This window comes from Rattus rattus, chromosome 12 (genome assembly GCF_011064425.1).
Source record: "Rattus rattus isolate New Zealand chromosome 12, Rrattus_CSIRO_v1, whole genome shotgun sequence".
In the NCBI taxonomy this organism is placed as follows: Eukaryota; Metazoa; Chordata; class Mammalia; order Rodentia; family Muridae; genus Rattus; species Rattus rattus.
In genome coordinates this window covers 76,673,532-76,687,327 of record NC_046165.1, presented here as the reverse complement: position 1 = coordinate 76,687,327, position 13,796 = coordinate 76,673,532, and the positions used below count along the sequence as shown (strand labels likewise).

Below are 13,796 nucleotides of genomic sequence, written 5' to 3'. Positions count from 1 at the left end.
AAAAGTGACTTCCCCTACCAACAGTCCCACTCCCAGCTGAAGGGAAAGCTCCACTCTGTAAACAAGTCTGGGCTTAGGCTATGGGGAGGACTTCAATGAAAAGAGCTTATCTTTTGAAGGTCTAAGGTACCATTGAACAAATGACTTTGCCCTGCTAGACATGGCCTCTTGGTGGCCTCAATACCTCAAAATCACCTGAGATTAGCTTGCTTCTTTGAGGGTCAGGCTTCATAAAGAAGGGGTCCCATTGGGAAAACATCTTTTGTCTGTCCCTCTGAAGGCACACAAAAGAAACTTGTGAAAACCATTCAGCAGCTGGACATTGGTGTCTGACCCCAACCAACTGGAATGTGAAGGTTGCCAGTGTCCAAGGTCAATCTGAGACCAATAGCCCACCTGTCCGAATAAGTGGCAGTTCGGCAGTTACTGCATTTCTGTAACTCTGTCTCCCTTTCTCACCATGCTCAATGTCCAAGAAGACGAGTATAAGAAGTCAAGACAGGAACATGAGGACAGAGGTGACATCAGGGACTACTAGGGCTTGAGACCCACCCCCTTAGTGTGTTTCTTTCTCTCAGGTCAGACACAGTGGACTTCATCCAGAGAAAGCAGGTTATGAAGATTAAATTATATGGATTCAAATTCCCCAATGACATCTGCCTACAAACACCTAACGGAGGAGGTCCACTTTTCAGGACGCTTAAAACACACAAAAGAGTGTTCCTGCTTATCACCGGACCCACAGTGCACAAGCCACGTCTTGAGGAGTCAGTAGGAACTTTATTAAGATTTGGCAATGATGCTTAGAGCCCTAATAGGATCTCAAGGATGCTTTAAAAATGTCAAGTGTTAAGAACTTAAATTCTACACTCAGCCTCCTCCTCCTCCTCCTCACAAAGGAGCAGAGATTATCCACATTGACACAGGCACCAACTGCACAGCTGGGGTTTAAAATATGTAAAGGTTATAACCCTGGTCAGAAACTAAGAGAAAAAGGTATAAAAACAAACAAACAAACAGTATACCCAAACCATGCGAATATACAGACATAAAGGAGGCCAAAAGCCAAAATAATGGCTTAAGATGATGTGTGGGTTTAAGTAAACATGCTTTCTCATAAAGTTTTTTTTTTAAATATTATTTTAAGTAAAGACTAGAAATGGAAAAGACAGCAAGAGACAGTTGCAACTGGACAACCCAATTGAAAGATTGTGCACTGACCCGCTACAAGCTTCCTTTGGTCTGAGCTTTCTGGGCGTGAACACTTGGGTCTTCGTAACTTTCTCTGACAAATTAAAGGACATTATATGGCACCTTTCAGAAGATGTGGTTTCCTACTTCTGGCTTCTAGTGAAATTCAAGAGTACTGGGTATAGTATTGACAGTACCTGCTGTTAGTCCTTAAAAATGGGATTAATGATTTCCATGTAACAACTGGTACAATACTGAAATAAGTAGGCTTGGAAAGTCTCTCCTCATCCTCTCTTTCTCCTCTTCTTCCTTCTCCTCTCTCTCTGTCTCTGAGTCTGTCTCTGTGTCTCTGTCTCCCCCCACCCCCTTCCCCTCACCTCTCTCTGTCTTTGGGCCCTTACCTTAGACTCTTTTCTTGAACCAAACTGCTTTGAAAACCCAATGGCAAGGATTAAAAGATTAAATGAGCATGAAGCTTGAGTTAAACACAAGCCTATGCTCTCTACGGAACCTGGGAATTGTGGGCAGCTACACCAGTTGCTGCTATCTTAAGGGGAGAAAGCGATCAAGTCCAGCAATTTAGTAAGGATGGCTTACACCCCTTAGGAAAACTAAGTGTTGGCCAAAGCATCGGTTAATAAAATGGGGGGGGGGCACTAAAGTTATAATAAAATATGAAATCTTGCTAAGGTACCTTATCTTAGGAGTTCAAGGGATTGGGACAGAGAACCTTCATGGTTTTCAATATTTCAGGTGGAAACCAAGTTATGTAAACTTAAGAAAACATCCCGATTTCTTCAGAGAAATGGCAAGACTCACAGAAAAGCAATGCTGGAGAGACTGGTTAGGGACATCTCAGCAAGTTACTTTCCCATCTCATCACCCTTTCTCACCGGACATGTTTAGATTTAAAAAGTAAACCTTTCTGGATTTTTATAACCTTCTATTTTCTGAGCACTAGGATCTAAGCAGCATACTGAGCAACATTCGCATCTGCGGGCAGCATTTTCAGGGGCTTTTCTGAAGGAAGAAAAGGCAAAGGTAACAGGAAAACTTCCGTTAGCGCTTTAAGGAACCTGCCAACAGCGTTGTACCTACCAATGGCAAACGGCTGACGGGAAGCTAATTTCTTTTTTCAAGAGCCGATTAAACATTACACACCTTGAACTCCTGACATCTCAATTCTTCTGCCCTTGTGGGTTGAGCTCCTGTGATGTCACATTCAAGCCACTCAAACATCTTTTTTAAAACCGGACACTTTCCCCCCACCCCACTGCTGAGTGTCACAGTTGGGGACTCTTGCTTACTCTGTTGCTGGTCCCTAAGTGCTGAGTGCATAAGTGATTGGGATCCTCCCACTCTGTCGTGGGCCCTTCCTAACCTAGAGTTTATTTCTAGTTGTAGCTTTCCTAACTGTGCTAATTTGGATCACATGGTGACCCTCATATACATCATGATTAGGCACTGCTGGGACTCATCCTGAATTCCTCTGGGAACCTCCAACGGTCTTCTGATGCTGGGATAATGCTGTCTCATTCATGGTGCTCTGGCCTTCTTTGATTCTGAAAGAGACTGTGTGAGGAGTATAAAATTTGTGCTGGGTAAAGGCAAAGGCATCATTAAGAGAAAACTGATAATTTGCACACACCTGGGCCTCAGAGTGAGCTTTCTTCTTTCCTGAGCTCACCTTTGGAGGAGAAAGCTGGGTGGTACTGTGGCTTCCAGATCAGGTCAAGTGGGGTACTGGTATCTTGAATTATGAATTTGGTGTGACCTCTTTAGAAATTAGCTCACTGTGCTCTTAACACCTGTTCCCTTTCTCCTGCTACGTTTGGGAAGAGTAAACCCAGGCTCTCAGGAAATTCAGCCAGGACCTTAAATTCTGTTTGCCCCCAAGAGGCTGAGGTCACCTAGGGCTTCAGTGGCCGGCTACATAGGATCCCCAGTCAGTAGGTTTGTTCCCAAGGCCATGCAGGTCCGCATTAAGTCACTGTAGCGTGTTGACCCACTGTGAGCTTAATGTCAAGAGCTCACTCTCTAATCCCCGCTCTCTGCCCCCACTGAGATCCCTTAAAGATCTCGAAACCTTCTCACCCCAACGCACATTGAGCCTTTCTCCGCCCCCCCCCCGCCTCCCGACCCTAGTCTCCGCTCCTCTACGCGGCCGAGTGACCCCATTTCACGTTAAATACGCCAAGCAACAGCCCTAAGGACCAGCATGCTCTAATCAGAACCGCCTGTCTCCGCAAGCTTCACCTAGGCTGCGCCGCCGCGGTTGGATGAGCCAGACGCGCCGTGGGCTGGAGCTGGGGGACCTGAAACCACAGTCGGGGGCAGGGTGGTGCTACCAGGTGCTCGCTCGCGCGGGGCGGGGCGGGACCGGGCGGGAAGGACGCCCCCTGGTGCCCCCGCCGCGGCCGGCCAGCAGCGGGAGCCGGAGGGAGGCGGCCGCTGGGGCGGGATCTTGAAGTCCGTCCAAAGCCTGGGGTGACGAGTGGGGTCTGCCAGCTCCGCGGCTGCGCAGGGCCCTCTCAGTGTGGCGCTGGCCTGCGGCAAGAAGGGCGGTGGAATGAAGCACCGTCAAGACAGAAAACAAAGTCAGCAGGTCACCTGGCAGGTTTTAAGCGAATTACGCAACGAAAGCCCCCACACAAACGCTTTTTTTTGGGGGAGGGGGGGTCCTTAAGTTCCAAGGAAGCCGGTTCCAGTTTAAGGGTGGGCTGGGATCGAGTCAACAGCTCTTCTAATGTGGTTAGGACTTTATGAACTCCTCCTCTAGGGCGATTCTCCCCTCCTCTTCTCTAAGTAATGGAATCATCGTGGGGGGTTGGGAGGGGTGAGACTATAAAAGGGGAGATGCCAAGTTAGATGCAAGCTCTCATAAGGTTCTGGGGCCCAGTCTAAGGCAAAAACCTAATTTAGGTAATCTCCTCACATTCAAGTTCACCTCCCTCTAGGCCTCCTCCCTGGGTTTCAACAAGAGTCCAGAGGGTTAAAGCCGATCATGGCACTTTGTTTTCTATGCTGACATTTGTGGCACTTGGACTACTTTGTTAACTAGGTATATGCAATTCACAGAATTTCACGGTAAATTCCCCAGACCAAATATTTGGCTGAACAAATAAACAACATTATCCATTCCTGAAAACAAGCCAGTCGAAGGAGGTTGGGGGGCGGGGGTGGAGGGGGGGTGGGGAGTGAATGCTAGAAAACGACCTGAGCTGACAAGCCACCAAGCTAGGACCTTCGGTTCAAGTGCTGGAGATCTGGGGCTCTCTTCCAATGACACGTGCCTCTCAGAGATTTGCTGAAGACCAGGCAGAGCAAAATGAGGCCTCCCAAAGGAGAATCCACGACGGGCTGTCCCCCAGAGGCTTGATTCGCGCTCCATACCTTTACTGTAAGGGGCAGTGACCCGTGGGGCTGGAGCAGTGGGAAAGCTCTCTTTTGCAAGGAGTCCGGAGGTGCGGTGGAGTTTGCTGCCTTCGCCCAGGGCTCTGATCTCTCTCCACCTGCGCTCTCCAGGGAGCTGAGGCTTTGGCAAGCACCCCACTTCTATTTTTATTGGTTTCCACTAAGCTGCTCCTTTTTGCAGGACTGTAGGACTTCAGTAATTAAAAACAAAAACGAGTCCTGCTTCATCCATCAGACTTCCAAAAGCACACGCAATACTGCGTGTAAAAGAATTCAGGGAGGTGCACGCGCCACGCACAGAGAAGGCTAAACTGCCCCCTGTGCCTTGTGTCTGACCCAACTCCCAAACAAAACAACCTTCACCTTCAGAGCGATGCAGAAACAGAGGAATGCCCTTCTCCTGGCCCTTTGCAGAGGACCAGGATCCCCACTGTTTCTACCCTAAATTATTCAACGGGAGAAGGAGCTGAGCTGACTAGGACTTAATTTAACTCTGGTAATGAGAAGTCAAAGGCCTCTCTTTTGTTTCCCTAAACTCCTACAAACATACCCTTTGGAAAGCTCCTTCTGTCCTTAACTGAAGGGGTCTCCCACCTCCAAGCCCAGTGATGTCTTCTTTCCACCTTTTCTTCCTTTTGTTTCTTTCTTTCTTTTTAAGACAACAAAGTCTCATTTGTCCCAGGCTGGCCGGAAACTTCCTCTGTAACCGAGCATGACCTTGAACTTGTGTTCCTTTAGCCTCTACTAGAGAGCTAGGATCACCAGTGTGTTCGTCACCTCTCCCACCACACCCTGACTCCAGCAGGGAATCACACCCAAGGTTTCCTGCACTCCAGGCAAGCCCTCTGCCATCTGAACCACATCTCCAGCTAAGATCATTCCTTTCACTGAGCCACCAAACGAGGCTTTCTCCTTGAAGAACCAACCCCTGCTGCAAACTTCAGTTCCACAGGACAGATCGTACTCTGGCTGGTTCTGGAGGATGGTGGAGGAGCTAGCACAGAAACGAAAGACAAGAGATCCATGACTCAGTAAATGCCGAGAGGGGCGATATCAGAACATTTTCACAGGCGGGCCCGCTTCAAAACTCTTGACTCCTCAGTAGCTCATCCCAACGCCAATTCCCCTTCCCTAACACAATACTGGAATTCTGAACTTGAAAGAAGGGGAAGGAAGGATGAAGGTTAGCAGCCCCTTAACACTGAAGCATCTCACCACACCTTATATGTCCAGAGTGGTCACTTAATTATTTCAAGGTAGGGCCTATTATTGTTATGAAATCCAGCTCGAAAAAAAGAAAAAGGAAAAAGGAGAGAGAGAGAGAGAGAGAGAGAGAGAGAGAGAGAGAGAGAAAGCTTTAATCCCAACATTTGAGGGACAGATCTCTGAGTTTGAGGCCAGCCTGGTCTATATAGTGAGCTCTAGGACAGCCAGGGCTACATAGTGGGACCCCTGTCGGGAGGTGTGGGGGGGGGGGGGAAGCCACTAAACCCAAAGCCCTGTTTGAAAGGAGACCTTGTATGTATGGATTGGATTTGGTTCAAAAGGAGAAAGAGGCCTGCCAGTACTGAAGATACTCCAGGGTATCATGAAGCAAAAAGGTGGGAATGAGTCTCTGAGAGTGGAAACCTTTCTCCACAGGGTTGAGGCTCTGACACTCTACAACAGGTGAGCAAAGCCAAGAAGATCCAGAAGCCCCAAACCAAATTCTTTCATCTGGCTATTCCTTTCATCCAGTTTCTGCATGGCATGTGTCATCCAGATGGGAGAGGGTGCTGCTTCCTTGGCTCTGGGCCCCCACGATTTAGACACCTCCAGTTGCTACCTCTGACTTTCATCAGTCTACCCCCAGCCCCATCTCAAAGTAAAAAAAAAAAAAAAAAGTATGGAATAGGAAATAAGATAGAAAGGCCGTAATGTATCTTTAAAATAATGACTCATTTTATTTTCTTTTAATACGTAGTTATAAATATATTTGTCAAAATATATGATCAATATGGTCAAAACATTTGCACGTAAAGTCATAAATAAGGTCAAGGTGGGTGTTTAGGGTTGGTTTTTTTTTTTTTTCTTTCTTTTTCTTTTCTTTCTTTCTTTTTTTTTTTTTTTTTTTTTCTTTTTTTAAGATAAAAGTCCAGCTATAGGGAAGCAGTTTGTGTGGTGTGTGTGGGTGGTCGGATGGGCTTTGTGTGTGTGTGTGTGTATGTGTGTGTGTGTGTGTGTGTGTGTGCATCCGTCCTCCGGACTGCCTGATTTCAGCGGCATCCGCACCCCTCCACCACCATCTCCTGATAATTTTTCAACACCACCTTGTCGTACTCGTCCAGATACAACATGGAAATGGCGCTCAGTTCGGTGGGGACACAGCAGGCCTTAGGGATGCTAGAATTAACGGAGTTGACCAGGGTCTGCACAATGGCATGGTTGGTTGAGTTGAGGTGGTCCGCCAGTGGAAAGGGACAGTCCCCGTGGCAGTAGAAGGCCTGGTAGCCAGGTGGGGCCACAATCCAATCATTCCAGCCCACGTCACTGAAGTCCACGTAGAGCGAATGGCGACGGCAGTTCTTATTCTTCTTCCTGGAGCGCTGTGGGTGATGCTTGGGACTACGCTTGGCCCTCCGACGGGTCAAGGTATGACCCCGGCCATCGTGGCCAAAAGTGACCAGGAGGGGCCGGAGTTGGGCCCAATCTCCACTCCCTTGAGGTAACGATCGGCTAATCCTGACATGCTGGCCCTGGTGGGTCCGTGTCTGGTGGAGGTGAGTCACCTCAATGGCCAGCCCATAGTTGGGTTGCTTTTCCCGGGTCCAGCGAAGGACTGCAGGGCTCACATCGAAAGTTTCCCACCGTGTCACATTGTGATGGACTAGTCTGGTGTCCAGTAGTCGTGTGATGAGGTGTCCAGGCACCATTTCTGCTGGGGGCTTCATAACCTCATAAATGTTTATACGGTGGAAGCCCTGTTCCCAGTCAGGGCCCTGGTCCACCTGCTCCCGAAATAGCCGGAGCTCTGCAGAGGAGATCACCTCATTCTCTGGGATGCTGCTGAGGTTAAAGAAGAAACGAAAAGCAGAGCTCTCACTGGTCCCTGGGATGTTCTCCAGATGTTCTAGGCACAGTTGAAAAGGGAAAAGAAAAGGCCCATGAGCTTTTCTGAGACAAAAAAGAAAAAAGAAAAACAAAAAACAAACAAACAAACAAAATAGGGGAATTGTTGAACTCTGCTTGTAGTGCTAACCTAAGGGGAGGAAATTACTGTGCCTTTTAATGGGAAGGCGCAGAGAAATGGGGCAGCCAGCAACTAGCAAAACTCAGCTCACATTTGTCAAGCACCAAAGACAGAAAGTATCTCCCGAGCTCCTTTATATGCCTAATAATTTCCATGTGTCAACTCTTTTACTCCACCACCCTCGGACTCCCCTTTGAAAGCCCCCCTCTTGGCTTTGTGTACAGTTTTCTTTACAAGTGGTTGTAAAGAAAAAGAGGGGCCACCCTCTCTCTCTCTCTCTCTCTCCCTCTCCACTTTCGAGTATGTTACCAAACATTTCCCCAGCGATCCTGGAAACACAGAGCATGCCTTGTTGATCATGTTACAGAAGGGAAAATAAATTCCAACACAGTAATGATGCTGGAGGATTAATAACTCAGATTTACTTTGGAAAAGAAACATCCGCTAGGAAACATTCAGATCGTATTACAAGGCCCCTATTGAATAAATCTGACAAACACACAGCTGTAATATTAAATTCAGTAGGTGCTTTGAACAAAACGGGCAGAAACCCCGGCTTTGATATGGCTAAAGCACACCGCTGGGGCTAGCCCACGTCTGAGTGGTGTCACTCCGCTTCTCCCCAACATCGCCCCCCCTCCCCCAGCACCACCACCACTGGTCTCCAGAAAGTACCTTCAGAGGCTGCTCTGGAAAGTTGAAGGTAAGTGGCCCTGTTCCACAGCCTCCAGGACTCGGAGCTTTGATGTAACCTGAACTCTTCTTCCCCAAGGGCTTCCACAGCCCCTTCAGCTTGCCCTGCCAGCTACCCCCCCCGCCCCCCTCCGCCCGGGCCCCGGCGCTCCACCCCACCCTACGCCGCCAGGACTAAGAGCAGAAACTGACCTTCGTGATGGAAACTCCTCACAGTGTTGGCTCTGCTGGCAGGACGCTCAGGGTACTCAAGCCCGGTTCCCTGGCTCTGCTCTTCTTCCTCCTCCTCCCCAGACTGGAGCCGGTAAAGATCCCTCATGTAATCCGGGATGACGGCGCTCTTGCTCGGCTGCGGACGGCGGCGCAGCCCAAACATCTGCAGAAGTGTCGCCTCGAAGTCCCGCAGGAGCTCATGGCTCTGCCCTGAGCGGCGTCCTCCCGCGTGGCCCTGAATCTCGGCGACTTTTTTCTTCCCGGTCTCAGGTATCAAACTAGCATGGCTCGCGCCTCCTAGCAGGACTTGGCATAATAAAACGACCATCAGCATTCGGTTACCAGGAATCATGGTGTCTCTGGGGAAGGGGAGGGGGTGGAAGGTTAAAGAATAAATAAATACCGATCAATAGCGAGAAATAGAGATGTCTCTGCATATGCATCTAGGGATAGCAACCGACGGCCAAGATGTAAAACAGGTCCGAAAGATCAAGTTTGTGTTTTCTCCCTCACACCCTCCCCACACACACACACACACCAGCTGCAGCCATGCACGGCCCGAAAGTAAGAATCGCCCTGTAATTACTTGGTCTAACTTGTTTACACTCAAATAACCCCAAATCAGATAGCCTCCATCCTGTCCCAACGGCTATCTGAGCCATGATCTCAGCGTGGCTTCTTCAAGGATAAACAGTTAACATTGAGGGGGTAAAAGGGGGGTGGGGGAGGGAGAATTAAAATGCCATCGCTCTTCACTTCGGACCTTCAGCCTCCCCCTCCAGCCCAATTTCCACAACTTCCAGCTGGTTCAGAACAGGAGGAGGGGAGAACAGAGCAGCGACGACCCGGCTTGGACCAGGCAGCAAGGTCCAGTGGCTGGGAAAAAGTCAGGGGGGTTGCCCCAGTGACTTTGTGATTTATTTCATTGTGGTCGCTGCGTTGAAAATGTTCAGGAAAAAGTCTTGTTCCCAGGGAAGGGTAGGGGTGATTCCGAAGCGAACACGGGTAATTTTTTTTTTTTTTTTGACATGAGGCAAGGAACTGGCCTTCCCAGGCTAGTGGGACCGGACCGGGAAGGGAGTGGTTAGCCCTCAAGGGACAGCCCGGACCTGCGGACCTTTCATCTCTTTGGTCCTTCGCGCCCCCCCCCTTTCTTGCAACGCAGCGGATCAGAGAAGACGGTGGGAGCGCTTTAGAAGGACCCCGTACGCTTCGAGCGTCTGGCCTTCAGGGGCCAGGAAAGAGAGCGACAGCGCTGCCTGAGAGTGGGGCGCGGACATTGGAATGGAAGTCCGACGGGAGGGACAGACAGCGATCAGGGGTGGGAAGACAGAATGAAATCCCAAGAGGGGGAAAGAAGAGGTGTCTACTCACTGACAGAAAACAAGGCATATAATAACAGTCCATGATTCTTGGGAGCCAATCTTGAACAAACTTGCTGGAAAGGCTCAGAGAAGCTGCGGCAGTGCGTCGCTCGGAATGGCACTACGGAATGGCTCCTAAAATGAATATTTGAATATAATGAGACTCTGGAGCAGACAGGCTCTGTTTTTCTTCCAGCCCCTAGGAGTCACGTGGACCCAGAGGCCCCGCCCCACTCACCGAAGAGCCCGCCCGCCCCTCCTCCATCCTCCCACCCCGGCTGGGTCCAGCCCCTGCGAGCGAGGCCAACCTCCGCGCCCGCAGCTGGAGCCCCAGCCGTCTGGGAGTTGTCCCCGCCTGCTCGGAGGAGCTCTCGGCGGGACAGCAGCCGCTGGCGGGGTTCTCGGTCGTAGTCACTGCACGCAGGGGACGTGGGGCACGTCTCTACCTGCGGCGCGCAGTGCAATGCATCTGGCCAGGTTCGGGGACCGGTTATCTGAAGGTTGAGGGATCAGGGTGCCCTTGAAGACGCTTCTCTTTACAGCGCCGACACGGCTTCAGTGCAGCCGAGAGGGCGACCGAAAAGACAGTTCCTCCAAAGCCTCACGACCGAGAGTTACGAGAAAAGGAAAACGCGTAGGGACCCTCCAAGAGCGCGCGCGCACACACAGGCACACACACTCGCACACTCCGGCACTTCCTCCACAGGGTCTCCGAGAGGCCAAATAATGCTTCCAGCGACAGGCGCCGACCCCTAGCGGATCTAACTCCCAGCCAGAAGACTCGGACCCCGTCGCCAACTCAGTCTGCCGCGGGGGTGTCAGGGTGTGAGCGGTGTGGGAAAGTCAGAAGGAGCGGCACTGTCTAGTAGCCCCGCCAGAGTCCCCGCACCGTGTCTGCCAACCGCAGCGTCCGCTCCAGCCAAGCAGATCCTTCAGAAACCGGTCGGCGGTGCCATTCAAGGCGGAGGGGGTGGACGTCTGGGTTCCTAGCTCCAGACAGATTCCAAAAACAGGCGTCGCCGAAGGGAGAGAGCGCGCATCACATTTTTTTTTTTTTTTCAGATCTCAGAGTCGCAAAGGCTTTACAACTCCGACCCGGCGCGGAAAGGAAACCCCAGCGCGATCCCAAGCGTCTACAAACCCGAGAACAGCTTTCGGCCTGCACTCGACCTCTCCCTCCGGCTTGGCTTACTTTTTAAACCACCCCCACCCCCACCCCCACCCCCCACCCCGCGCGCCACTTCCTTCCCCCACCTTTCCTCCTTTGCACCAGCTACAGAATCGCAGCAAAGATTCCTCCAAGAAATTCACCAACACACAACTCAGGCAATGACGGGGGCGGGGGCTGGGGGTGACCTGACTATCCCAAGATGCCACACATGTGGGCCTGTTCTAACCTCAGGAAGCGCAACTCTTCTGTTCAAGCAGGTCGTTGCGCGGGGTCCATCCGAGGAGGACCCGAGTCCCGGGACTCCCGCTCCAGAGCCCGCTCCACCCGGCCTCTTTGCCTCACTTAGGAACTCGACGTGTCCGGCTGCTTTCCAGCCTCGCCGCCCCCCGCCCCAGTTTTCGGGACGGGGAAAGCTTTCGGGAAACCTTTGAGAAAGAAGTGTAAAGGATGGAGAGTCATGTCCTTCCTGGCGGTGGTGGCTGCCAAGCACCAGCCCACACCGCTGGCCTGGGTGCAGAGACCGCGGGCGCCCCTGAGCGACAATCCGCTCTCACCACCAGCCGCGCAGCTTTCAGAGACGATTTCTCCTTTCCCCGACCAGCGTCGCCGCTGGGAAAAACTGGGAAAGCGCTGGAAAGGGCAAAGGGCTTCTTGTTGATGTGTTTATTTGTTTTTAAGGGGAAAGGAGATGGAGATGTGCTAGTGATTGGCGCACGCGGAGCGAGGGCAGAGTGGAACGGGCAGACGCTCGGGGTCCCGGGACAATCCTGTGCCCGGGAGTCTGGCGGTGTGGGGAGCGCTCTCGACGTTAAAACCCAGTAAAGAGGCGAAGGAGTTGTTTCAATTACAAGTTCACAAGGACCCCTCTCTAATCACTCTTTTCTTCCCTGATTTTTTTAAGTTAAAAAAAAATACAAATCCAAGTTAATTTTCATCTCCTGGTACTCTTTTTTTCTTAATGGGGTTGGTACAGCTCCTGGCGGCAGTTACCCTTCACTTTCTTCCCATAATCTTCTCCCAAAGCCAAAACTTAATATTAGCCTCAGTTTACTGAATATGGCCCTGTTAGCGATTCAACATCTCACAAAACCTTCAGCTCATAAACCGAGATATTCAAAAACTATCAGCCAAAGCCGTGGCGGGAAACCTTCCGAGTCCCGGGGGGTCCAACTACTCTGCGTTTTTGTAAGGACCCGGCAATCCCCGAACCCTTTGGGGCATCGTGAGCCAAGAAAGCTCCTCATTAGACCTGCCGGCTCGTCCCCACGGATACAACACAGCAGAAGACCCGCACAGGTAGCCTTCGGGCATCCTGGCCCCGGCCCGTCGAACCTTACACCCCCTCCCGGGGAGGGGGGGTTGGGAGGGAGGCTGAAGGCAGAATGCATGGGTGCCCATGTCTAAAAAAATAACTCGTGGAGATTGGAGCTACTTCTGTAGCTACAGTTCGCTAGCTCTCCGGGGAGGGGGACGCGTTGGAGATGAGATTAGGTGACACCCCGCTCAAGGAAGCCCCTGTATCCCAGGTCGCGCTTTAGAGCGAAGCAAGACTACATCTTTTTTGCAAAGCTAGCTCTGGCTAGGTTTTCTCTCCCGGTGTCGCAGTCCCTCCGTACCCCAATCGTGTTGAAACTGGGTTGACTCCCTCCTCTCCCACTCTTTTTAGTCTAGGGGGAAATCAAACCCACCAAACCCCACGATTCTTCCCAATGACCTCCATCCAAGGCCTTCTCTCCTTCCCGCCTCTCCTGGCCCGCATCTCCCTAAAAGTAGGTTGGATGGACGTAGTAATACATATGGAGGTGCCTTTCAGCCCCATCATCCCACCTCCAACACTACTGTTGGAGAAGGAAGGAGGAATAGGCCAACTTTTGCCACACTTACAGCCTGAGCCCATCCCAGCTATGGTTGCACCTCGAACCCTCAGACGAGCGCCCCTTGCCAGGATGCCATACTCACCATAGGTTCCTGCAGAAGCGGGCTCGCCAGCAGCTGCTCCTGGGGACCTCTAGACAGCTGCAGTGAACCTGGTCGAGGGCCAGAGACTGGATCGCTGCAGGCTCCAGACGGCTTGGACGAGAATCCCATTAGGGACGGAGACCAGATACTCAGGCTGGGTAGCAGCGGCGTCTTAGACTAGGGTCCCTCAGCTCGGATGCCGAACTCACCTAGCTTCCGGGCCAGGCCTCGCGCTCCTGCCTTCCCACCCTCCAGCACCACCCTCTCACATCTACTCCTTCCTTCTCTTTTCCCTCCCTCTCTTTCTTCCCTTCCTCCCCAGTCTTTCCCCAGCGGCCCCTCCTTTCTTCCCTCCTCCCTTAATCGCCTCCCCTTCTGGGGGTGGGAGCCCCGCCCACATCCTCCCATCCAGCCACGGGGCCTCGCCTCGCCTCGCCTGGCAGGCCCGGGTCCGGAAGCCTGCACAGCGCCCCAGTCCTCAGTTGCCACCTTGGCTGGGACACCGATGCCTCCAGCTCGGGAAGCAGCCGGGGCTCACCTGGGGACCACGTGCAAGAGGTAC

The 13,796-nt window shown here is 51.6% G+C and overlaps 1 protein-coding gene across 1 annotated transcript; it reads right to left on the bottom strand.

The window, feature by feature from the left end:
• Nucleotides 1-6,524: 6,524 nt before the first annotated feature.
• On the bottom strand, nt 6,525-13,510 carry Bmp4 (bone morphogenetic protein 4). The gene is made up of 4 exons (XM_032918105.1): nt 13,235-13,510; nt 10,115-10,239; nt 8,720-9,099; nt 6,525-7,714 (listed from the first exon to the last, which is right to left on the bottom strand). The coding sequence occupies exons 3-4, from the start codon at nt 9,090-9,092 to the stop codon at nt 6,861-6,863; spliced, it is 1,227 nt and encodes a 408-aa protein (XP_032773996.1). The 5' UTR covers nt 9,093-9,099; nt 10,115-10,239; nt 13,235-13,510; the 3' UTR covers nt 6,525-6,860.
• Nucleotides 13,511-13,796: the final 286 nt, after the last annotated feature.